Here is a 27,319-nt window from a genome sequence, read left to right on the forward strand (position 1 = left end):
TGATAATGGTTTCAAATTGGCCCCTTAATTTGCTTGTGCTTCAATTTTTAGATCTCCACGAGGGCCTTGTGTTTTGCCTCAACTTTCATGTGTTCCCTTTACTCCTTTTTCAGTTACAGTAATCACGAAAATGTGCTGGAACAGGCCAGGCTTGCTAACACGTGCGTCAGGTTTTTTAAGGGTCTCTCCCACGCACCGCGCATGCGCTGCTTATTTTCAAGCATACACTCATGTATCTCATCTACCTTGTGGGAGCGAGCAGGGGCGCGCCACAAGCACGAGTGCAGTGCTTGAAAATTAGCAGACTGCGCGCACACGCACGCACCACTCCTGGGCTCACCTCCTGCTCCTCCTCTCTCTCACGTGCATTCCTTGTTTTTATTTGAGCGTTTTCAAATGTGCATTTTTTTTTTTACTTTCAGCGCGTTTTTATTGCCCGACAACAACACGCTTTGCGCTTATCTTGTTACTATTAAGTAAAAGAAAGCTGTCATGTTGCATGAGTTTTCTGTGCGCTGAAATTGTATCTCCATGCAAGTTTCCAAAAATACCTAGACAAGTAAAAGACGTAGCACATAAACTGTGGAATTCCTTCAAACATTTCACATTCATCACAAAAGTAATCCTGTTACCACTGTAATTTAGTAATGGTATGCAGAACCCTGGACATTCTGTATGGTCACCTGGAACCTTCACCTTAAATTCACTATATTGGATACACGTTCAGCCGCTGCAAGACACCGATGAACGCTGATCATTAAAAATTATACAGGGCTTTACCCCGGCAAGCACGTACAATCGGATTAAACGGGGCGAGCACTCTGCTAAGTTCGGGAGGCGGGCGGTTCAATGTCCGTTAAGCAGGGAGGGAGGGGGGAGGGCAGGGGGGCACTAGTTTTTGTTACTTTGGCATTAAGCATTGAGGCAGGATGCGAAGGGAAAGACTCACTGACAACGCCACTAAGGGGCGGGCACTGTACACTAATATTCCGGATACTATTTAACGACACTCACCGATTTATGTATGGCACACAACTCACCACCTGACACTCCTGGAGGGGAGACACGGGTAATACCGGTAGCACCCCTGCAGATCCTTACGTGGAATGTGCGAGGCCTAGGGGACAAAATCAAAAGGGGACTGGTGTTACAGGCCATAAAGAGATTAGGCCCTGCATTGGTCCTATTACAGGAAACTCATCTCACAGGTAGAGCGCATCAGGCATTAGATAGGCGGGGATACAAGATGACAGTGCACTCCGAATTCACATCGGGCTCCAGGGGTACGGGCATTTTAGTGCGGAAGACATTCCCCTTCATAGCTCTACACACTAAAATAGATGATCAGGGTTGTTTCACAGCTGTTCAGGGGCAGTAGGAAGGCAAGCCGTTAACTATAGTGTCAGTCTACATACCGCCAGCACTCCAGTCAGTAGCTATACCTGCACTAGGAAAGTTCCTTTTGTATTTGCCAGCAGGGGACCTTATCATAGGAGGGGACTTCAACACAGCAGCAGAGGAGTCAGTGGACAGATTCCTTGCCCGGCCCCACGCACCTGGGCCCTCTCGGTCCCACAGATTCCTGGAGGCTCTGGGACTGACAGACGTGTGGAGATGTACGCACCCCACCATGCAGCAATACACTTATTAATCCTCAACACACAATAGTCTTTCGCGGATCGACTATTTCCTGATGCTCAGAAATGGGTCACTCACCATTGACAGTATAGACATTCAACCCAGGGGGATCTCTGACCACTCCCCGATGCTCCTCACTCTCTCATGTCAGGAAAAGACACGAAAAAGCGTATACCCAATATACCCCGGGTATCTCAAGGTCCCCAAAATTCGGAAAGAACTGACGAAGGCGACACAGTACTACTTTCAAGAAAACGCGGCGTCAGTGGCCTCTCCCACGATCCTCTGGGAAGCATACAAGACGGTATTGCGAGGACAAGCCATAACGTCTATCACGGGACACAAACGAGCCAGACAGCAAGAATTGTCACATTTAGAACTGGAGCTGCGTGCAGCTAACGCGGCACACATGGCAGATCCCACGCCGGAATCACTACACACATTACAATTATGCCAGCAGGGCTATGAGGCTCATCTGAAACGATGGACCGTTGACAATATCACAGCCACTACCCATAGAATATACGATGTGGGGGAAAAGGCAGGGAATATGTTAGCCTGGCTGGCTAGACAAAAAGGGGGTGGGCGCCAGGGGTATATTACAGCTCCGTGCATCAGATGGGACACTGTGGTCGCGCCCGGAAGATATAGTCCACATTCTAGCAGAATATTTCGGGAAGGTATATACCCCAGATAGAACGGTGACACAGGAGGTAGCGGTGGACTCCCTCAGTCATATAGAGACCAGGACGCTAACACCGGAGGTGGCCGAGGAGCTGGAGGCAGACCTCACGGCTGACGAAATACAACTGGCCTTTAGTGCGGTGCAATCAGGGAAGGCGTTAGTCCCCAACGGGATCCCCATTGAATGGTACAAGTTAAGGTCGGATATGCTCAGTGCACCACTTCTGACAATGTACACGCAAAGTTTGGAGATTGCTGAACTCCCCCTGGACCAACGTACTGCGACAGTTGTGGCAATTCCGAAACCCGGAAAACCACCGACTGCCTGTACCTCATACCGCCCGATTTCGCTCCTGAATGCGGAAGCGAAGATCCTAGTGAAATTTTTGGCAAATAGATTGATGTCCCATTTCCCGCAGCTGATCCAGCCGGATCATTCGGGCTTTATGCCTAACAGAAACACCGCTATGAACCTTAGGCGAGTCCATGGTGTATTGGCGCGGGCTTCACAGCTATCATCGCCGGCGGTGATACTGTCATTGGACGCTAAAATGGCGTTCGATATGGTGGAGTGGCAATATCTCTTCGCTGTGTTGGCGCGTATGGGGTTTGGCCCTTAATTTATAGCATGGGTACAACTCTTATATACTCACCCGGTGGCGCATGTCGCAGCAAACGGCCACATCTCTCGCGCGATTCAACTGGCGAGAGGGACACGACAGGGGTGCCCCCTGTCCCCTTTGTTGTTCGCATTGGTATTGGAACCACTAGCGACCTTGATTAGAGCAACCCCGTTATTGAAAGGAACCCCGTTATTGAAAGGGTTGGGAAGATCGTGTCTCCCTGTACGCTGATGACATGTTAGTTTACCTCATGGAACCAGAGCGTGGCATTTTGGAGCTTCTTGCTCTATGCGACACCCATGGGGAAGCATCGGGCTACACAATCAACTGGGCGTAGTCGGTGATTTACGTGCTACGAGGGCTGAGACCGGTCCTTACCTCCGAATGCCAGTTGGTGGTAGCAGTGGATTCCTTTAAATATCTTGGCGTTCACATCACTGGGAACTCGTCAGAGTTCTTTGACAAAAATCTGAAGCCACCATTGGACCGCTTGCGGCGCGATGTGAAGCACTGGGCAACTCTACCCCTGACACTGCTGGGGAGAGCAGCACTGTATAAAATGATGGCACTGCCGAGATTCCTATATGCGCTTAAGAACACACCATATCCGGTGGCGCAGCGCTATTTTCAACAAGTGACGGCCGTGGTTGCCAAACTGTTGTGGGGTGGCCGCCCCGCACGCATAGCACATAACAAACTGAATAGAAGCTGGTATGAGGGGAGAATTGCCCTGCCGAATTTGCAAATATACTACTGGGCGACTCAACTTAAGACCATCAACCAATGGATACATGCGCCCCAAGATGATCCTGCGTACAGGGCCGATAGGGCGCAGTTAGGTACTCATAGTTTATTGGCGGTGCTGTACCACAAGGGGTTAGCAGCAAAGCTCATGGGACCCATGCAGCACTCAGTAACAATATGGTACGCGTCGCAGGCGAAGCTCAAATGGAAAGGAGTGATCACCCCGTTGTGGGACGCTAAAGCACTGGGTCATCTAAGACGTAGCAAGGGCTTTACCCAATGGGACAACATCGGTATATCGACAGTGGGAGACTTGTGGAACAATGGAGCAGTGATTCCATTCCCCAACTCCAGCAACAGTATGGCCTAGGCCCAACTATAGATATGTACAGGTTAAACACGCATTGTTGGCGGCCATACCAGCAGGCACCGAGATGCCTGAAGCCTCCCCGCTGGAGGATCGGCTACTTACAAATTATATGCAACACAGTGCCACATCACTCACATATCGTAAATTGATCAACAATTTGCCTGACCCCACGTCCAAACTGCGGGAGAGATGGGTAGACGAAGTGGGAGACATGGGCGATTCAGAATGGAATGAGGCACTGGCATCCCCGAAGGAGGTGGGAATTTCGGCTAGGTTTCGTCTAGTACAGCCCAAAATTCTGCACCGGATTTACTACACTAGAGCCACCTTACACAAGATCCACAGGGCACAGCATCCTTACTGCCTCCGCGGGTGTGGGGAGGAAGGTACATTTATACTCACCATATGGGAATGCCCAAATATAGCAGAGTATTGGAGACAGGTGATGCGCACGATTTCACAAACCCTAGAGGTCTCTATTCCACCAGAACCTCGTAAATGTCTTCTGAATGTATGGGATCCTAATGATCTCTCACGGCACGGGCAAACCTGGTGCACATTAGGCATTACGGTTGCTAAGAGGGATATTGTACAGAAATGGGGGGCGGCAGATACACCTACACTGGCGCACTGGTGTAGGAATATGAATATGCTGATGATAACAGAGAGAGCAGTGTATACGATTAGGGCTAGTCCACGTAAATGGAATAAGATTTGGATGCCTTGGAATATATATAGGGGAGATTTGTGTGACCCACTACCTGAAGATGACATCTCCAGTTCGGATGAAGAGGGTGAGGATGAATGAGTCGAATTAACTAAAAAATATAACAGAGGGTGCCGAACATGAGCCACGGTTCAGGCTAAAGAAGTGTTTTGCTACCTCTGGTACAGTCAGTATGTCTAAGAACTTGTACGAATGTATGCTTCCCACGGTATCATGATGTAAACACTGTAAAAATTGCCAATGTTCATGTTTGCTTGTTGTTGATGAAACTCAATAAAAATGTTTCAATAAAATATATATATACAGGGGGCGTGTGACACCATCCAAATTATGTCACATACAGTAATGACTCACCCAGTAGCAGCCAGGGTGTGATCACCCGTATCTGCAGGTCCAGACTGTGGTCCTCCACATAGCCACACACGGCCTCGGAGCCCTGGTCTGTATCCTCCTCTACATGTAAGAGGGAATCTTTCCAGGACTCCACGTCCTCCTACCGGTGACGGCGGTAACCCTCGTGCGCTGCTTCCGTAGGTTTGTTTTGGAGAAGCCCTCGATTTCCTGAGAGAGAGGGAGAGAGTGCTTTGCAGGAGTAGGCGTCTTGCACGTTCAAGAAACAAATCACCTGCCTACCACTTGCACCCGCTAGCTCTTGACCACGATAGGCATCTGGCTGTCACAACTGCTGTTATGGTTAACGCATGGGCATGAGGCACTGGCTTTCAGGTGATTCCGGCGAGGTCTTACATAATTAAACTTCTCCCCTGTTTGTAAAACGGATTTTCATTGGACTGGTCGACTTGCCTTCTGCATGGGTGCACCTATAACCTATCACTATAGCCTTAAACAAGTAAATCGAGCTGATGGCATTGTTTCTCCTTACTCTGTCCCGTAGCCTAATATCATTGTACGATTGGAAGCATATGTAAACGTTTATATTCCCAACAAACCACAGCACTTTGTTTATCCCTCTCTTTGGTCTTGAATTGAGCAATTAAGTACTTCTTGTTCATCATGTTCAGATTCTCATGAATGAATTTCACCTAATATTTAGCAATAGCTTTACATTGTAATGTACGGATATGAAACTTTTGCAAATCTAAATAAAATACGTTGCTGCATTGGATTCAAATGAATATAAATGTATAGATATAATCTAGTGAGATAAAGAGCATGCTACGGGTAAGAGTATTGCCTGGGGGAACAGGGGGAGGCAGTGCTACACAGAGCATTTGGTGGCCCCGCAGCCAGTGCTTAATTTGCTCAAAAACAAAAAATAAGTGTCAGGAAGTCACTGCAGCTTGCACCACCCGTTGCCCCTGACATCGCTGCCAATGACGGTATCAACACAACTACTAAACTCTTGCAAGTGTGCCAATTCAGACTGTTCAAGCCCCACAATATGCTAGAGTAATACTTGGGACGCAGGTATTAGTCTTTTTAGGTCTCGTCTGGCAAAACCAGCGCAAGCTGGAGAGGAGCTTTTGCAATTGATTCTCTCAAAGCTTTACATGCACACGTAGGGATGGACAAAGATGGCTGCTCTCGCCATTTGTCCAAACCTAACAGCATGCGCGTGCATGTAAGGACAGTCCACCGCCATCTTGTGCCAATAGCTTACTGTTATTAATGGCAACCAAGCTTCTTATCAGAAGCTTCATCACATTAGTTTCCTGTTCCCACCCCCCTCCCGTTGGCGGTATTCTCCTTCCTCCCGCCCCCTTCCTGTTGCCTGTGTTCTCATTCCGTTTGTTCCCGCCCCTCCCGTTGGCCGTGTTCTCCATCCCGAGCCCCCTTCCTGTTGTCCTGTTCCCATTCCCTTGGTTCTGGCCGTGCGCTTTAGTTGTGCACTCAGTGCTGCATCAACTCGTTTGTTCTTAATATTTTTCAGTTCAGACTCGATATTTAAGTTTTTGGAAGAAAGTTTAAAATAATTTTTTCATTTGAACACGGCTCAATGTCTGGGGGAACTGTGAACCGCTGCCTGGCTGCCGCCTTCATTCATCTTACGGCAGTAGTATTGGTAACGTCTCCTGGCCTGGTAGCTAGCCGGTGGGGCGGATTCTGTCCTTTTCGGGTTTCACTGCAGCGTAATGAAGCTTTAGAGCTGGGTGTTAAGTGTCCAACACTGAGGGAAGTCTGTGCGTTTAGTTCATAGATACACAAATATTGATTGCAGATTAATCCTAACTGGCTGGCTAGGCGGATGGTGGTGTGTTAATCAGTAATTTATCAAGTAATTGCGGAGGGATGTGTGTGTTTGCCTGGATGCTGGCATCTGTTTTGTTGTGGGGGGAGTTCTTGCAGCGTATTTAATTTCCTACTTTGCGTGCTGCCATTTAATACTAGAGTCTGTGTCCTTGGAGACATGTGCCTAGGAAGGTACGATGTAGGCGTGTTGTCCTCTGGATGAATGCATGACTCTCACAAGCATGTTTTACACGCTTGATTGAGTTTGACAATGAATCACGGGTAAGCCATGTTTTGCTAATCCACTCAAGCTTTGCCACACTACTTTTAAACTCTTTTTGATGTCGTTTTTTAAGGTTGCAAATTCATAATACGAGTTCAGCAAAGGGGCAGGTGGTAGGAAGCCCATGAGGGTAGAGCAGAGACGAGGAGTGACTTGAGCAGTGCACTCAAAGTGGCCAGCGTCCTTGGAAATGCATTTCCTGTTTTATTAGTATGCTTTTTATAGCCCATTGCCAACCCAAGGGGTGACTGCGCTAGTTATTAAAAACACAATAACCAGAACATTTGGTGTATGCTAGCCACAATGTTTCCAATCACCTTCCCCCACTATCGCATATGCTCCATTTTAAAAACGGTTCCACCATAAAAATTAGATGCGGGAAGCATATTACACTGTCGCAGAGTGGTGCCATCATAGTCTGCTTCCTGACATCTAGCAAAAGCCGTACAAAAGGGGGTGGTGATGGACGGAGCATCTGAACCAATCAAACACTCACACCCAGCCACACCCATAGTGGCCAAAGCGGTACAAAAGGGGGTGGTGATGGACGGAGCATCTGAGCCAATCAAACACTCACACCCAGTCAAAAGTACAGCTTTGGCCGCCATAAGTGTGGCAGGGTATGCTCAGACGTGAGTCCCTTGCTCACTTTGCCACTGGATTCAAGCAAGCCGGGCTGAAGACGGCTGTAATGCCAGAAACCGGTCCTCGGAAGCTTGTTTCCGGTCCAGGGAAGGCATGGCTTGGCAGTTCGGGCTGGACTGTTCCCATGAGGCACAGGGTCAGACTGATTTGCATATAGCCATGTCTGAACTGGGGTGGCAGAGTGGGCTAAAGAACGGTGATGGATCAAACCCAAATCTTTTGACTGGGTGTGAGTGTTTGATTGGTTCAGATGCTCCGTCCATCACCACCCCCTTTTGTACCGATCTAGCAAAAGCCAGCATTGTCTTGATGCTTGCTGAGTAAACAAAAGACAGCTTGGTTCAAATCTCAATTAAGTTCGCACCAGGGCTTTAAGCGGGATAAAAAACTAGAGGGTGTCTCAAAGGGGCGTACCCAATGTAATTAAGGGCGTGGCTTAAAAACACTTAATCTAAAAATCTGTGCTGAGCATAGTGTGCCGCCTGCCGCCCGACTTGTATTTGCTGTTTCTGTCATTGCATCCTGATATATAATACAAGTAACATCATACCTACAACAAGTCTGATCTATTGGCTTTGTCAATGGTTGTTAGTTGCATAAGATAAATAAGTGGCAACCATGGCTTGAATATAATATTGAAAAAGCTTCCGCTTACAGCCCTAGTGACACCACGACAATTTTGCTGCTCCTGAGTTTCAAAAAGAAAAGGGAAATCCGGAGAGAAAATGACTTTCTTTGAAGGATTTCCCTTCCCCTACAACGCTCACCTGGCATGACGCCACGCCGTATCTTCCCCACTATTGAGAAGTGAGCAGTGTGAGCACGCACACATCAATGTGCATGCTATCACCCCAGTCCGGAAACAAACGGACCACCTGTGACCGGGCACAAAACAGAGCCCGATAGAGACCCTTTTCGAGGCCGCCTTTAAACAAGCATTGGCATAGCCAATAGGTCTCTCCTTTGGGACTTTATAAGTGTTTAGCCATGCAGCACTTGATGTTGTTGCACCAAGGATATTGTGCTGGATAACTAAACACTTATAAAGTCCCAAAGGCGAAACCTATTGGCTATGCCAATGCTTGTTTAATGTATATTGTATTAATAAAAAAAACTATTGTGCGCATCTGTAAATAAGACAAAAGCGCCACCATGGGCCAACCAGAACTGAACTTCCTGTAGGGGTGGGGGTGCTAACACTTCAAGCAAGTGGGCAAGTCTAAGTGGCAACTACCAAATGCAGTGTACCCCCTGTGTTGAGAGAACATACATTTGCTGTCAGTATATTTAAATAAATAGAACGAGGTATGAATACAGACCAACAAGCACACCCTTGTAGGACACGGATAACACCACACCAGTGTGTTGTACTGCATGATTATGTTAATTGTACCACCCGCTTGCCTACGCACACCATTGATGAGTTCTTATGCTTGCATATGACAATAAGACCAAGAGGAGTACCATATTTTTCTCAACTGGCGGTACCCAGAAGGCGCATAATCATAAAATGGAAACAAGGTCACCAAGACCTGTACTGTACATGATAAAAATAATGAGTTTTCAGTTAGTCATGCAGTATAGTCCGGTAGAAAAATCAAATTAATATACATCCGAAACACATATTAATTGTTTATACCAAGTAGTAAAGGCTCAGTGAGTAAGTGCTTCAAAAGTCTTTAACAGGGGCTGTTAATCCACTCTAACAGTCTACAAGATTATGTTCATGCTAGACCAGCTAGCGATGAAGCCATGATAAGCTAAAAACAAGCCCTGGCATAGCCAATAGATCTCACCTTTGGGACCTTACAAAGTGCTTAGCCATGCAACAGTTGATGTTGTTGCACCAAGGATATTGTGCTGGATAACTAAACACTTATAAGGTCCCAAAGGCAAGACCTATTGGCTATACCAATGCTTGTTTAATGTATATTGTATTAATTAAAAAACTATTGTGCACATCTGTAAATATTTCAGATGTGCGCATGAAACTACCCGTGTGCAGATGGATACCGGCCTTTGCTAAGCACTCCTAGTTTCTAAAGTAATTCAAGGGAGAAAAGTTATTACATTACCTTACATTTGCCTCTGCACTCAATTGTGTTGGGCGTTTCAAAATATAGTGACTAATGTACTTGCTTATTTTTCTGGAATTAAATCTTATATAAAGGATTGATAGCATATTTTCAGTTCCGACTGATGGCATTCCCAGTTTGACAATTTTTGAAGTTATGCCGTGTTAATTTAAAATCCCTGCATGTGAATGCATATCACGGACATCCATTTCCAAATTTACATTGTATGAACAAGTTAAGAATGTTAATGTAATCCGTTTACTCCTAAACCTACATTCCGTAAGACTGTGGCTGGAAAGGACAATCTGTAGGAAACCTGGTCACTCCAGGGCTAAGGTGCTTCACAGAAATGGTTATGCAAGTGAGGCTGACCAAAATGTGGGCCCCTTGGTCTGAGGGGAACCAACAAGAGACTGCCACCTTGAAATTCATTGAGTCCCCCCTTCCGCTGACTGATCACTCTGCCTTTGATGTAGACATCACAGAAAGTGTAATATGTGATCTTAGTAACCCCTAATCAAATCCTTTGACACACTGTGTATGCCTCACTACAGGGAAAAGAAGTACTGGATATCTTATGGAATGAGTAATGTCAGTGAACTTACGGTTTTGCAATGAAACTAGGGAATTAGCAGACCACCAATAAAAAATGGCAACACATTGTTGTAGCTTGTAAGACAGAGCAGATTAGTGATTCTCACTTGCACCAGTAATCTCTTTTGAATCCACACAAAAATAATTGTGAAGATAAGCTGGTAAATGAATACACCAACCTTAGGACTTCAGGAAAGTGCAGCTGCTGGAAGAGGAGTACGTGTCCGTGGGAATCCAAACGTGGATACTTGAAGAGGAGTAAATGAAAGCAGAGGGGACAAAGTCTATGCCACTCAGGAGTGACCAGGAGACTTGGAAGACAAATGCCCTCGGATGTCGGGTGCTTCAGGGGAGATAACGATGACCTTGACTCTGCAGCTGTGAGGTAGGGGTGGGCGGAATTTGCGTAATCGCGTTAGGCAAATCTCCGCGAAACGGTAAAAAAGGTCCACGAACAAGCAGAAATTCCGCGAACAGGCGGAATTGCTTGTTCGCGATGCTTTTTTCCTGTTCGCAATTGCTGTTTGCGTGCTCGGGGGGGGAAATATCTCACGAACACGCATTTTGAGAATGCGAACATGCAAACAATTTTGCGAAATTGCGGAACGCAGAATTTTGGGCAATTTCGCGTTCTCCGCAGAACGCGAAATTACCCAAATTCCGCAAATTCAGCGAGTGAAACGGAATTTACCTCCTAGGCCTACTGTGAGGACCAGGCGATGCTGAGGAAGACCAAGACCCGGGTACGAGCTGTCGCATGAAGGATGTCGAGAGCTATAGAGTCAGTGTCTGGCAGGAGCACCAACAAGCCTTTGCAAAGGCAAGCCACACAGGAATCAAAGAAGGAGCAACGTTGGGACCAGCAAGGTTCAGGGGACTCGCTAAATGCAGGGGAGTCAGGGCAGGCCCCCGCGCTATCAGGGGAGCCCAAATGTAACAAGTGTGATCCTCAAGTGGACCCACAGGCCAGAGGCACTGGAGTTGCGAGAGGACCTCCAGTTGCTCTCCAAAAGATGCAGGCCACGATGCACATGATGCTGTGTAGCTGAAGATTCTGGTCACTTGAGGGGCTCAAGGTTGGGGCTACTTTGAGCCCGAAGATCTTCTTGCAAAGTTAGACGCGGTGCACAGGGGTTCGGTTAGTGCAACCCCCATGAAGGATACTGGCCTCAAACTTGGTTGAGAGGGTAGAGCAGGCTTCTGGAGCTATGTAAAACCACCAACTGTGTTGCAGAGCCCAGGGATCTGGAGGAGCTCAGGATCTGCAGACAAGCCAACTTAGTTGCAGTGCCTGCAAATGCAGGGGAGTAACTCCTTCACTCCAAGGGAATTCCTTCAGTTGTCTTTAATGTTTCACAGGCCTTGGAAGATTCCTGTGTGTTGCACAGGCACAGATGATGCAGCAGACTGGAAGGGAGACATAGTCGGGCCCAAACGAAGTCCAGCGTGCCCAGACGTAAGAAGTGCAGTGGTGTCTGATCTGAATTTTATCCCACAACGAATCTAGGGACCTACACCCAGGTAAGCCCTTAAGAACCCTAGGGAAAGCGTTCGGAAGATTCAGGGGAACCTCCAAGGGGAGGGTCTGGTCAGGGGGAAGTTACTCCCATGTCCTTTGTCCAACGGCTCCCAGAACTGGTTTGAACTGAACTATGCACAGGGACACCAAGTGTGCCCCTCATGCAGACTCACTTGCGCACCCACCCGGTCTTGGAGGTGGTCACACCTCCTTGTGACAGGATGTCTATTGTTCCACCTTCCTCTGCTTGATCTTTGACCAGCAGCAGGAGGGCATAAATGTGTCTTTTGTTGGCAGCAACCATTTTGTGCTGTCCGGGTCTAGAAGACTGGTACCGGGAACACTGAGAGCCTAACAAAGGGCTCTTCCAGTGCTTGGAATCATACCTTCCACACTGTTTATGGTGTGATTCCAACATGTTTGATACCAAACATGATAGGATTCGTTGCAGCCGTTTTTTAGATGATCATTGCCTAATTACGTGGTGCCCCTCTATATAGTATATGGCTGCTTCACTGACAACCCAGGAGAATGGACTCCAAAGGCTGCAGGTGTGTCCTGCTCATGCAGGGGCACCCTCTCACTTAGAACCAAGCACCCTGCCTTCAGGATTGCAAAGGCCTGCTATAGGGGTGAGTTATAGGTTTTAAGTGCAGTGCCATGGCAGGCTTGTAAATCCATTTTACATGGTCTCCTATGGGTGGCATAATGCATGCTTCAGCCCATGGGAGACCTTTGGGGTACCTTAGTACCATATACTAGGGACTGAGAAGGGTACCCCAGTTTCAATCTGGAGTGTACCTAAGTACTCAACACAACAATTTAGGCAGAAAGCAGATAGACTGGGATACCTGATTAGCAGGATCCCATTCAGGCTAGTTAAAATACAGCTTAGCACCAGGCAAAAAGTGGGGGTAACCATAGAAGTAGATCCTACTTTCCTACGAACTTCATTAAGATGTTAAAGCCTGCAGCCAGCTTTACAGTAAGCAAAACCCCATCTGTTGTCCATCTGTCAGTGCTGTAAGCAGTCCTGCATTTTTCACCAGTCCTGCTAGAAAGACACAAATATTTTTGGTTTTTTTCTGTTTTCGCTACAAGATTGCCATGGATGTTTATCATAAAGGTGGCTACGTTGACCAAATGAAAATGGTTAACTTCCTTTGTTGTCCCTTTTCTCATGTTTTTGTGGCATTCAGCTAATAATTATGCACGTTTTTATGAGCCTGGTAAAGGACTTTAATGTTTTTATCATTCAAGTTGTAATCTTTCCTAATAGTTGATCATTGCACTCTGTAGCATGTCTATAATTGTAAGCCTCGATCTTAACCTACGCCACCAATGTGTGTTGCACGGATGCATAAGGAGATTCTTGGTTTGCCACTGATCCTTGCGTGGCTGGAGTACCGGGTAAAGTATCCCTGTGCACTTTTCAAAGTGTCTAACCACTCGCAACACCTTACACAAGAGGAGGCATTCCATACCACACTCTTTTTCAATGCATTATTTGCTAAAATAGCCTGGTAATTTCATACTTGTGTGTGATGCCGTGATGTGTAATATCTTTGTCATCGCCAAGCACGTCTTCTCACTAACCTAGTTCTAAATTATTTAAATGAAAATGTTCTTTTCAAAGTAAATGTGCATTTAAATATGGTTTTGTTTTCTTTTGAAGGACCTGGATGACATAGAAGATGAAAATGAACAACTTAAACAGGAAAATAAAACCCTTTTGAAAGTCGTTGGGCAGCTGACAAGATAGAAGATTGAAAGCCCCTGTGGGGACACTTACAGCTGAAACACTACTGATTAATCTTGGGTTGAGGCAAACAATAATACTTCAGAGTCGTCAGAAGGTTGTGTAGCAATAATTTCCTTTTTATATTTATTACCAGGCATCAGAATGGACATTGATTTTTGGAGTGCTTCATTTTTACCATAAAAGAAATAGCGTCAACCACTACGGAATGTTTTCTCTCAGTTCCTTTGTATTTGCCTTATTCAAAAATCGATTCTTTTGGTTTTGGATCTCAATAAACATAATCATCCAAATGATCATCTTGAAACAGCATTGCCACAAACTGGAATTGAGAGAATTGTCCCCCAAAATATGCTGATCGCACATTTTGATCTCTTTTGTGAATTTCTTTGTAGTCTCTAAGAAAAGACTCCCTTGATCGTGTTGAATAGTCTGTCAGTTATGCACTTATCTGCCTTATCCTAGGCATCGGAGGAAAGCAGTGACACTGTGGCACACATACATGTTACTGCATTCAGCTCTTTTCAATTTGGACGTAAATTAGCCTCTTAAGGTATACTGAGAGATTTTGAAGTACTAATTGCATCTGAAAAAACCCATTGCAGAACAAACGGACCAATGCAACCAACATACGGAAACACTTGTGATTTAGAATGGAGACCAAATATAGAGTGCAAACTATTAAGTGTATACTCCTTGAAAGGCACTGCAAGGGCAATTGGTTTCATGAACTTTGAATCATTCTATACGTATATATTAATACAAAAGTGTTACTGACGTTTTATTGATTTAAACATATCTGCATTCCATGGGGCAAAGATGTAATTTCATTCCATTTAAATCAATGTTGCTGGTTTAATAGTTACGGATGAGTTTTCTTCCACATGTTAGAGTGTATATTACATAAACAAGAATGTTTATTGCATTTACATTACTGAAATATAAGCGATAGGACTAAGCATTGTTTACATGGATTCACACTTTGTTCTTTTGGGGCTATAAAGTGTTCAAATACCTGATAATGCAAATTTCTTCCAGTAGAATATTGAACTTTTTTGAAGATAAACCAGTTGCAATGATAGCGCAGCAAACAAATACTTTTATGGTGTTTTCTTCCTGTAAAGAAAATTTTTAAATTGACTTTATTTCCTATACATTTTCTACAACTTAGAATAGTCATTTACTGTGTAGCTTTGGTCCAGAGAAAACTATTAGCAGTGTACATATTCTGACGTTTACGAACATTTACTATGCTTTAGATAAGATGCACAATTTGTACAAGAAAAAGCCTTTGATTTGCTAATGGTGAAAATGCAAATAGACTGTCCTAAATTTGATTTTCTGTATTGAGAAATTAATAAAGCCTGGTGCTTTAATATTTTGCAGAAACTAAATGTGTCTTGGTATGTGTATATTTGTGAGTAGACTAAGATATACATTTTCTAAAGGTACAATGAGCTAGATTTGTACGTTTTTTAATAGTGCGATTTATGTTCCACTAACAAGGAAAGTTAAATACAAAGTTCTGTCTCCAGAAATCTCTTCCGTTCACAAGAATGTTCCATTATGGAAAGAACTCTGTTCCATTTCTGCCCGAAGTGTTGTGCTAAATATTGGAGGGCAGACCTTCACCAAGTCTGTAACCTCTGCTTATCCCCCCGCCTCCAAGAAGCCTCCTGTTTGTCATACTTTGCCTTTTTCAAAATAAGAAAACACTCAAAAACCACAAAGCCCATCATATCACCTCTGCATCAATAATGCACCGCCAAGAAGACAACACTCCTGATCTCTTTGGGGACTGGGACACTGAGGGCCAGTAGCAGCCAGAGGCTTCTGGCGCCAAGGTAGAGGAGCTGTCAGAGGAGAGTTCCTGCTCCGACGCAGAGATGTGCGAGCCACTGCCTGGGCAGCATCTGGTGTTTAAGTCTGTGGCAGTGAGTACTAACTTCTCACTGATCGCCCCTCGACATCACTCTCACTTCAAGGAGGCTAGATCCTCGAGCTTGCAGGCCAGTTATGAGGCCGCCCATCCGCCACAGCCACAAGGACTTGGTTGGCACCAAACAGAGGAATTGTACCCGACGCCCATACAACCTTCGGGCCTAAGTTCTCCTCAAAGCCTCGCCCTTCTACTGTATGTCGCTTTGGCCACAAAGACAGAAACTGACTTTAGAAGAATCCTTAAATCTGCACTCATAACTGGTGCCTCAAAAATCTGGGAGCCTTGATAAAATCTTTAAACTCCTTTAATAACCTCCTCCGCTTACTCCTCAATTGTCTCCTCCTCCTCTGCCATCCTGTACCACTCCCTACTAGACCACCACTCCCACCACTGCCTAGGGACCTAAGGGTCCCCTTCCCTCTTGGGGGGAAAGGGGGGAGGGAATAGTCCATGGTCCTCCGATGACCAAATGACCCGACATAAGACACGCATCCTCAAGGGAGAATTAGGATGTTTATCCTCTTGCTGATACTGACCCAGACCTCTGTAAATAGAAGGAACGACACCCTGCCAGAAATAGATACTTGAGGTCCTCTAAAGGATCCTTGCAACTTGTAGGGGGAGCAGTCTCAACAATACATCAGAGCCATCAGATATATATGAATCAATCAATCATTTTAATAGAAAATATATATTTATTGGTCTTTATACAATAGGACATTTCTAAAAATACATTCAAATAAATACACACAAGGGATTCAAAGGATGGGGTCAATGTGTTTTTTCAAATAACATAGCAACAAGGATATATTCATACTATTCAAGGTTCCAAACACTCCAGGGCAATCCTAACAACTCAAGCATTCATACTTTTAGGGGATCATTCAATCTAGCATACACTCAAACAATCCGGGAATAGCTGGCAATGCCTGCAACTAAGGGGTGAGATAATGGTTGTATGGACAGGGGCGTAAAAATAAGAAGGCAGATTGGATGATAAATGTTGTCCGAGGGACTCAAATACTGCCGTTCTTAGAGAAAGCGCCGTCGCGCGTTTCGGTGTAAGACACCTTCGTCAGGGCAAGCAGGTACCGCCATGGAGGGGAACAAACAAGCTGAAAATAAAAACATTTCCTGATATTAGACAGTTGAATGGTTTCATTTTTTGTGGTCTACATGATTATTAACAATAGAGATTCCTTATGGTATTAGGATATATATTGTAGACTTTAAATATTATTAAGACTCTGAAATTATATAGAGGCTCCCAGGATGTGTCTCCCCACAATCGGAGAGTTATGGCCAAACACATTTTTTAAGGCCTGGGTGAAGACAAAGAAATCATAGCTCTACACTTCAAACAATCAATCATTCATTACAGCATAATTATTCAAGAGCATACCATCAAGATATTGCTGTTCCGGTGTATCTACAATAGAGTTCCATTGTTACCTGGAGTTTGGAAAACTTTCAGGTGACACGAAGGTTCACAGGGACCCTGTTCTCTCACTTAGATATATAGGGATTTCTTATCGGCCAAAAGGAAGAACCTGATTTTGAGTTAGAAACAAGAGGGATATTGAGAATTTATATACCCACAGTTCCAACATTCACAGATGAATAAAACATTCCCAGGTCGAGGGTCTCTCACTAGATCAGAGGTGGTAAAAATGTGTTCGCAAATTAGTTTTTTATCAAGGATGGTGGCTCATGTAAGCCATTTTGTTCGAAAATAGATTTTTTATGAAGGAGGATGGCTCATGTGCACCTAAGGACCAGAATCGTAGTTTTCCCGGACGGTCATCACTAAACAACTAGATGGTTCTGTATAGAGTGATGAAGTTAGTTTGATGGGTTACCTAGCTGGAAAAAGTAATACAAAGTTCCCTACCTTGAAATATCTGAGGAGATATTCAGTATGAGTAGTAATCCTTCCTCTTAGTTGCCGGGTTTCATATGGTAAATATTCAGACACTGTTTAAAAAGAGAATAAAGGTTAGGATGTCCAAGGTGTTCTTCTCCGAACATACGACCTAGTAAGGAACAGTCTGTTGGAAGACATTCGTATTAATACACCGGGTGAGACGACGGACATATGTCCCGAAATAAGAAGGCACATTTTAAAGGTCTCGTGGAGAAAGACAGGGCGCTCACCTGACAATAGCTAAAAGATAGTCGTGGTTTCTGGATTCCACGCGATAGGGGTAAAGGCTGCTTCACGTTATCCGTTCGTTACTGATTCATACGTTCAAGTGGGAGGAATATATATTAAATCAAGTTGATGCCCAGGATAGAGGGGGTCCGGGATATATAGTATTGCCACTTACAGAGGGAGTCTTTCGACGTCGGGGTGCTTCCAGATGGCTGGGGTCCTTTCATTCGGGTCCGATAGCAGCAAAACGATGGTAGGAAGTAATCGACTGCTACAGCGGACGCGATTTTAAAGGCGGGTTCGCGCAATCGACTTCAGCTGTGATAACGATGTGTAGCATCGATAACGGACTAGAATGACTCATAAGGGGCGCCATCTTTGATTGGTTATTTACAGTGGCATGGAAAAAGGACTCGGGTTCCCGAAGTAGGGCGCCATCTTCAATCTGCTATATAAAGTAGATGGAAGGTCCAGATTTCCAAAATACTGCGCCATCTTGGAGTGGGGGAATGCTAAGGACAACTCAAGTATAAAACAAAGAGTAATCGATCTTGAGTCAAGAATAGGTGATTATTTGGAAGGAATGGTATGTTACTATTTATCTAGAGGCTACCTAACAAGATGACAATAGCGTTCATATACCTCTGTTTGTTTTTTAATACAATCAGTATCACATAGGTTCATGGAGATAGAAGGTAGGTTGGTCCGCAAACTAATAGAATATGACAAGTCTGAACATCAGTGAATTCAGAGAGAGGGGTTATATCAGATAGAATATACATCTAATGACCCAAATAGGCATCTGGGCTGGAGTACAAAGCTCCTAGATGTTATGCATATGTCAGATAAATCCGGATTTTATTAGTATCTTGCACTTGATAAACTCCATGTCAACATAGGAGAAAAATGTATAGGAAGGTATTATGCCAAGGGCATTCTTCATTGAGGCTGTTGGTGACGGAGTTCATAAGAAAGATCCAGAAAACCTCTCTTTTTTTGCGGAGGTTGACGGGATCTATTCCTGGTCTGGCTTTTATTTTTTCCAATATGAACCAGCGGAGATCTTGTTCAGAGTGCAATTTTTCAATCCAATGGGCAACGATGGGGGCCGAAGTTTTTTTGTTTCTAATATTAGATTTATGCTCCCCTATTCTGATCCGGCATTCACGTCCAGTTTCCCCTACATTGGGGAGATCACATGGACAGAGTATCATGTATATCACGTTACTGGTCCAGCAGTTGGTCATAGTTTCATTTCGAGCTACCGAGACTGTATGTTCAAACGTAGACCCAGACCTCTGCCCGGCCAAATCTCCCACTCCCAGACAACACCACCTCCTATTATGAGATTTTGCAAAGGATAGTCACTTTTGAAAATGTGGAGATGCATAAGCAGACTGAGGGGAATTACTTCCTTATGGAGACCATTTCCTCCACCCATAGGTCTATGCATTATTTGAGTATTCTTAGGGGTATGCTGAGTCTAACTCCTGATATCATTAAGGAGCCTGTGAAGGCGAGAGTCATCAGGCCTAGTGTGGTTTAAAAAAAATCCGACCCACTTTACATCATTGGTCATCCCGACTCCCATGTCATACACACAGCACAGAAGTGTGCTAATTCCCGGGGCTCAGAAATGCACCCCTTCCCGACTGGAAGAGTAAAAAGATTGAAGCAGCAGGCAGGCAAACTTGTCGCCGACTAGTCTACCACACATTGGTGTATTGCCAATTCAGTGGGCTTGCTCTCTCTGTGCGACAGGACCTACTTGGATAAAATAGAGGAGTTAATTCAACACATCCCATACCAGTAAAAGAAAAGGGGTCAGTAGTTGGTGGCAGAAGATAAAATCATCTTTAACACCAACCTTAGATGTCCTCCAGACGCAGCAGACACCACTGCTCAAAACGTAAACACCAGTGTCGTCCTTCACAGAAACTTCTAGCTGCACGTATGTGGTTTTAAACTAGAGCTACAGCAACATCTCAACTTGCCTTTCGATCTGAACCACCTATGCGTTCCAAAAGTTGACCAGATGATGGAAAAAATTAAGGACACGGAAATAGCCAAAGCCTTCGGTGCCTTGCCGACCACATCTGCCCGTGGCTGTTTTTGCCGCACATGGTAGAGAAGCGAAGGCTACTACTTCCGGGTATCCACATCCTTCCCCAGAAAACAACAAATACCCTCTCAGGGCTACTACAGGTGCGGGTATCAAAACAACAATGGCAGAAGCAGGGTAAAAGGTGCAGTCCTAAACAGTGACTCCCTTACACTTCCCTCTGACCACCTAACACCTTCCAGGGGAAGATTGCAAAGGTTTAAGACCAGCTGGACAGGCATCACCTTGGATCACTGGGTTCTAGATATCATAGCCGAGGGGTACTGTCTAGAACTCACTCAAACACCACCAAACACTCCCCCTTACCCTTGCAGACTCAAACTTACCCCAAAACATCAGTGTCTGCTCCAAGAGGAGATGCATGCTCTACTCAGCAAAGGCTCCATAGAACCTGTGCTGCCACAACATTGCGGCAAAGGGTTATACTCCCTATTCTTCCTTATTCCCAAGAAGAGCAGGTCCTCAAGGGCCATCCTTGACTTCTGGCCCCTCAGCAAGTACATCCTGTCAGAGTACTCCAGTATACATTCATCTAGTACAGCTAAGCGACTTAATGACCACCCTCAACCTGAAGGATGCCTACTTCCACATACCCATCCACCCTTCACATCGACGGTTCCTCTGGTTTGTGGTCAGGATTATCAGTTTAAGGTGCTGCCCTTCAGAGTAATCACTGCTTCCTGGATGTTTACAAAGTGTCTTGCAGTGTTAGCCGCTCACCTCAGAAGAAGCGGTGTCCATGTAATCCCTTAGCTAGACGATTGGCTGATGAAGAGCGCAACAGAACAACAATGCCTAGCATACATCAAATTCACCATACATTTCTTGCACAGCCTAGGCTTTACCATCAGTGCCTCCAAGCCTCATCTCCAGCCCCTGCAAATACAGCCCTTCCTCAGGTCATACTCTACTCTCATGTAGGGAAATAATACCACATCCCAGTAAAGGCACAAGCACTCCAAGCCAACTTCCTTTTTTTCTGCCAGATCACCAGGTGACGTTTAGAAAGGTCATGCACCTCCCAGGCATGAACGTGTCTTGCATTACAATAGTCCCACATGCCAGGTTACACATCCTCAATTGCAGGAGTGTTGATCTGAGGCTGTACTTTTCACTCTATGCAGTGATGGAGTGTCCGCAAATGACCATCACAGCGATTGAGGGGCATATCTTTAAGAGCTGACCGTACAAGAGGTGTGGATGCCCGATGGACATGGTTGCAACATCAGCCACCTGGAGTTGTTAGCTCGCCAGTTAGCCCTCAAGGTGTTCCTCCCTTGCATTCAACACAAGGTAATACTAGGGCAGACAGACAACACAACTGCCCTGTTTTACTTACAGAAACAGGGTGCTAGGCACTCTTTGAAGTTGCATACTCTACCGGAGGGCATTTGGATGTGGGTGATAAGTCCGAGTCCATCTGGTGATAGAGCACATACTAGAAATGGACCACAATTTTGCAGACCTGCTCAGCAAGGTGCAGCAACAAGTCCATGAGTGGGAACTCCACCGGCAAGGCCTCATTCCGTACTTCCAGCGTTGGGGGTTCCCCCAGATAGACCTGTTTGCCACCACAGAAAATGCAAAATGCCCAAACTTCATCTCCAGGTTCCCACAGTCTAAGGGCAATGCACTGTAGATGACTGGTCAGGGATATTTGCCTACGCTTTTACGCCTCTCGTACTTCTTCCATTTATGATTCAAAGGCTTCAGCAGATGTCACTCACTTATCTTAGTAGCCTCAACCTGGGCCAGGCAGCCCTGATTCACCACTCTCCTAGAACTGTCCATGGTGTCTCATGATAAGCTGCCCAATCAGCCGGAACTTCTCTCTCAGAATCAAGGCACTCTCTGGCATCCAAACCCCAACAGCTCAATCTTGCGATTTGGCTCCTGAAGTCCTAGAGTTTGGGTATCTCAACCTACCTTCAGAATGCATGGCCATCCTTAAAGAGGCATGCAGAATCAGAGTCTGATACGTAGAAAATAGGAAAGAATTCACACACTACTGACTTCTTAGACGTATTGCCTCTGTTCAAGCAGCAGTCCAGTATATTGTTTGTGATCTGCTTTACTTGCAGAAGTCAGGCCTTGCGTACACTTCCATTAGACTTTATTTGGCGGCTGTTGCTGCTTCCATTCAAAACAGAGGACACACTTCCCATCTCAGAGTTCCTGTTATTAAGGCATTTATGAAGGGACTCAAACAAGTTATCCCACCAAGGGGGCCACCCGTACCGTTGTAGAACCTTAATATTGTTCTAACAAGGCTTATGGGACCTTCTTTTGAGCCACCACTTTCATGCACCTCACAGTTCCTTTCCTGGAAAGTAGCTTTCCTATTAGCGATCACGTCCCTCAGGCTTGTATGTGAGCTTCAAGCTCTCACACTGGAAGAAACTTTTTCCATGTTCACCACAATAGGGTAGTTCTCAGGACAAATCCTAAGTTCCTTCAAAACTTTTTGTCTAGTCAGTAGCAAAATAAGCTCTTTATACATTTGATGTCAAGAGCCCTTATGTATTACATTGACAGGACTAAGCCCTTCGTTTCTTTACCCAAACCACACCATGGCTGTGCTTTGTCCAAGGCAAGTATAGCACACTGGCTGGTCAAATGTATACAGACCTGTTATGCCAAAGCCAAAAGACCTTTTCCTGTACCTCCCAGACTATACTCAACCCATACAAAAAGGAGCTTATATGGATTACCCGCCCTGTAAGCATCTCTTCGTGGCATGTAGTGCTGTAGATTCACGTGCCTCCACCGTCCTCCCCAGAAGCGCTGGAATGCTGCAGACACCTTATCTATTTTTATATGTTTTATTTCGTTTTATGGCCATCCATCTTTTATCTCTATGATAAATATGCATCCTCTACCTTTGGGTAGAAAAAACTATCTAACAATAGAGCCGATGCCCATGCTTCTTACCAGCAACAATACTTGTGGACGTCCGAGTCCAACACTAAATTGCAGGTGTATGCACAGCATGTGAATCTACAGTACTACATTGTATGAACAGATTCTTACAGTGTAAGTAACATGTTCCCTTTTCCACAGCCTGAATACCACTTATAAAACCACAAAGCAAGAAAGAAAATTGAATATTGACCTCAATAGTATTTCTCTGATAGAACCACAAACCATCTTTTGCTACTGGTGCTCACAAACCAATAATGGAATCTGCATTATTATTAGATGGTTCACCGGAAGCTTTGATAGCTCAATTTAGACACTTAAGTATACAGGAGTTTGTCCTTTAGGTATTTTTTATGGTGGTAAATTTAATTATGTCGGTATAGTTTAGAGTTTATTCAGGGTTTGACACATTTTTGTTTCCCAAACAGGTTAAGAGCTTTTGTATAGCAAGTTTGTAGGATATTGATCTAATCGAATCCTTTTAGATAGGGCTATGTTCTTTGTTTATCCCTACGAGTAACGAGGGTCAGCTATTTTAGATACTGCTCTGTGTATCCTCAGTTTGTCATGGTACATTAACAGTAATTAAAATGTGATGCAAGACTTGAAAATTAATACCGAAGTACAAGAACATGTTTATCCACTCTGAATGTGGTTTATAGATCAATGGTCTAAATAAACTTTGTTTTTGACTTGACTTGACACTCTGAATGTGTGTTCTTAGCAGGTAATTGCAACTTGAAATTATGTGGAAAGTCTAGTAGTTTAAAATCAAATGGATTGCATGTTATTTTCCACAGAATGGAAATTCTCAAAACGTTATTATATTAAGGATACTGCTATTCATTACAAATTCCTAAATTGGAAGGGCACGAACCCCTTTAAGCCTTGCCAGTGCCATCTATTATCAGATCTGATCAGCAAATGATTACAGTTGGGATCCAATACTCCCTCTAAAGAGCAAGAAAACACCATTTATTTAGAAAGTACACTAAAGTACTTCACAAATAAATTACATAAATAAACACTCGACGAATGTAGCAAAACATCATCCCTTTTTATGTGATGAAAATGACGGATTTTATCTACTTAACTAGCCACTATCACTTGCTCAAGAGAACAGTACCTGCCAACTTCTTGAGTTGGTGTGTTTTCTCCTCTGCCATGAGTTCTTTCACTTTGCCCATCTCTCGTTGCACTCTGCCCTTCTCTCGTTGCACTCTTCGTGTTTACTTCGTTTCCCTTTCAGGTTCCTTCTTCCCTGATTCCTTGCAGATTGTTTTGCTGCTTGCTCTTGTATTTTGTCTTGCTTCAGAATCAGGCCTTTGAGCTAACTACCTTTGGAAATAGTCTTTAGTTTCTCATCCTCTGAATCGGCAGTCCCCAAGACCCCAAAAGGTTGAGTTTAATTGGAATTTCCATATTAAGGTTCCACACTTGCCCTTTTTAGGTCGAGCTCTGGAGACCTATTGTCACCGAGTTAGCTCTGAAGGGAGACAGACTGGGGCACGCGTGGCGATTCGGACCATGGATGCGCACGTACAGGCACGCACGCACATCTCTTGCTCCACATTCACACTCAGGGAAGCACACGTGCACGCACACACACAGACACACACCCCCACGACTAAGCCCCACTTACCGCATCAGCAGCCACTCCTGACTTCTGCTGACATGCTCCTCTGAGCCAGCCATCCACTACGTGGACGCATAAGACAGAATCCCGCCCCACTACAGCCGTGAGCGTGCACATCCCGGCACCGGAAGTTCGGGAGAGTGCACGCTCACGGCTCTTTTTTCCAGTAAGGAAAGGCACATGTTAGTATGAACTTTCCAGAGGGTGGAAGCTGGTTCCCCTCTGTGAAACAAAGCACTGATGGTATGCGCGGTAACCCAAGAAGGCAGAAACCCGAGAGCCGCCACCAGCCTACCGGGAGAGCTAAACGAAAGAGTTTTTATTCTTTATTGACGCAGCCCTTCGGATGGGGCAGCAGCAGCGGCCGGTGAGTCCCCTCTGACGTCTGTAGAATGAAGAGTTTGGACTCCGGAGCGGCGTGTCCTGCGAGGGTCGCTGGGTGCAGGTAATGTGACAGGCGTCCTCGGTCCTGGACGCGGCAGCGCCGAGGGGAGGGCCCGGGCCTCCTCTCTGCCCCATCGCACACCTTGTTACTCCTGTCAAAAGCAGGTCGAGGGATCGTGCGCAGCCGCGTGATGCGCGCCTGAAGTGGCTATCAGGAGCGGGGGCGCGCGGTGTGGCTGTCAGGGGGCGGAGGCGCGCAGAGGGATGCTCCATCAGTACGAGCAGGAGTGCACCCGCAGCAGCTGTCACTATGGTGCTGGAGTCTGTAGTCGCCGACCTCCTGAACTGGTACCTGGGAGATTACGTGGCTACAAACAAGCCTTAAGTAATCACAATGCCAGATAACTCATGTAAAGTAATGATTGGAAAACGCTGGGAAATAAATGGCAGTCGACAGTTCCGTGTAATGAAACTTAATTATGTCTGTTGCAATGAGCTAGCTGCTCATAGCGGCTTGTCTGTAGTCAGCCTGCCCGAGGACACCGCCCATTGTCAATAATGCCATGTGGTAGATAGCTTTCGTTTACTATGAACCACGTGACTCTGTATAAGGTTTCGGTCTTTGCCGAATATTTCAGGCCACTCCTACATAAGTTAATGCTCCATGGCCCTGCGACGTTTTTAAATGCATCGTGCGTTTATAGATTGTGGACATATAGTGTTGTCACGTAGATTACTAGTTGCCCAAAAGTCTACCAAATATGACTCATCTGGCACATCCATTTTTCCACTCTGGAGGTTGTAGTCTAGAGTTTTGTTTTAGAGCTGGTGACAAAGAACCATCTATAATACTCTGAGTTCTTCTAAGCAACCTTCTCATTGAATTCTTAGGAAATCTCTCCTCTGCTTAGCATTTATCAACTTCTCACAAAATCTCGCTGAAATTGACATTACCAGAATCGTCAATAAAAGGTTCGTTTTCCAGCTCATATTTGTAGATTCTGTGGTGAAGCTCGATCATGAAAGGCAAGGCCAGAGAGGGTTGGGGTAAATCATGCTGAATATTTCTTTTTTCGCTCAGTAAATCTTCATGAATGTACATCAGTATTGTGAATGAGGTGCCCTTCCTAGTTCCCTTGTGGCCAGATTCCGAGGAAATGCTTCCTTTTTTTATAGGCTTTCTGTCCAAAGCTTAGCATAATGTCATAATCGAAAGACAATCTTTCTTTTTGTGATGCTGTCAAGCCATATACATTGAGGTGTATACCGCGAAGAAGAGCCACACAGGTGTTCATTTACATGTTCTAGTAGTCAATTTATTTTCTGCTGCATATTTCAATGGGTGCTTTTCTAATTAATTGTTTTTTACTTTTCCGTAGACGTTGTTTCATTGCTGCCGCCACTCAAGCTACACTGCTATTAATATATGTGAACTGTATCACTACAAATCCCACACGTAAAAAGATAACACAGGTCTGTGGTTGTTAAATAGCTTTGAGATTTGGCTCTGTTTGGTTTACAGTCACTCGTACAGTGAAGAATGTGTTTGGCATCATTTTGGAATCAGTGAGCTTAAAATTTGTTGGGACCAAGGTGAACATTTGGAATTTACATAAGTGTCGCTTCTGGGCAAAACCACCTGGAATACAGAGAGGAGCAAGCACATAAATGCCTCTGGATGTTTCAGAACAGCATATAGTTTGCCACATAATGGAAATGATTTGGGACAGTAGGTGATAATACTTTGCTAATGTTTCCCAGAAATTAATTTTCAGAACTTAATCTAGTTGAGCCCTCGATTTAAGGGTTTTGATAAGTGTAGCAAACTGTTTGTTACATTTGTGTAGTTTCTCATACCCCCGATAAAGCCGCAAAGTGCTTTTGAACGAGGCTACTCCATTTATTATTGTTGTTTATTTGTGGAGCCTGAGTTTGTGGAGTGGTGTATGTGGTAAGAGTTTTGGTGTCAGAAAATTAATTTTGAAGGGCTGTTCCAAACGTGGAGAAGTGAACCACTCACTGCCTTAATTATTGTAGCCACCGTTTGTTACAATCTTCATTTCTAGAAACCCAACTCGATTTCCAGAGTAGAACAGCACCATTTTCTCCCTCGCACAATTCTTTGGCCCTTTTCCCTTAAAAAACCTAACACAGGAGAATGCCCTAACTGCCACGGTTCCAGGGCCAAAAGTCAATGGAATCCTTTGAATCTGCACTGTGAATACTGGAGCTTGATTAGAGAGCCCTGTTGGTGTTTCACAAGTGTCTGAATAATAATCACAATTTACCCTGTATTATCATGTGTCTTTACTC

The 27,319-nt window shown here is 44.9% G+C and overlaps 1 protein-coding gene across 2 annotated transcripts in view; it reads left to right on the forward strand.

Annotated features, from left to right (window-relative positions):
* The window catches only part of PAWR (pro-apoptotic WT1 regulator), a 441,530-nt gene extending 426,285 nt beyond the window's left edge, over nucleotides 1-15,245 (forward strand). For both annotated transcript variants that reach the window (XM_078674246.1, XM_078674244.1), the window contains one exon: nucleotides 13,768-15,245. In XM_078674246.1, the coding sequence (XP_078530372.1) occupies nucleotides 13,768-13,854 (87 nt within the window). In that variant the 3' untranslated portion in view covers nucleotides 13,855-15,245. The remainder of the gene's footprint in view (nucleotides 1-13,767) is intronic.
* Nucleotides 15,246-27,319: the final 12,074 nt, after the last annotated feature.

This window comes from Lissotriton helveticus, chromosome 1_1 (genome assembly GCF_964261635.1).
Source record: "Lissotriton helveticus chromosome 1_1, aLisHel1.1, whole genome shotgun sequence".
In the NCBI taxonomy this organism is placed as follows: Eukaryota; Metazoa; Chordata; class Amphibia; order Caudata; family Salamandridae; genus Lissotriton; species Lissotriton helveticus.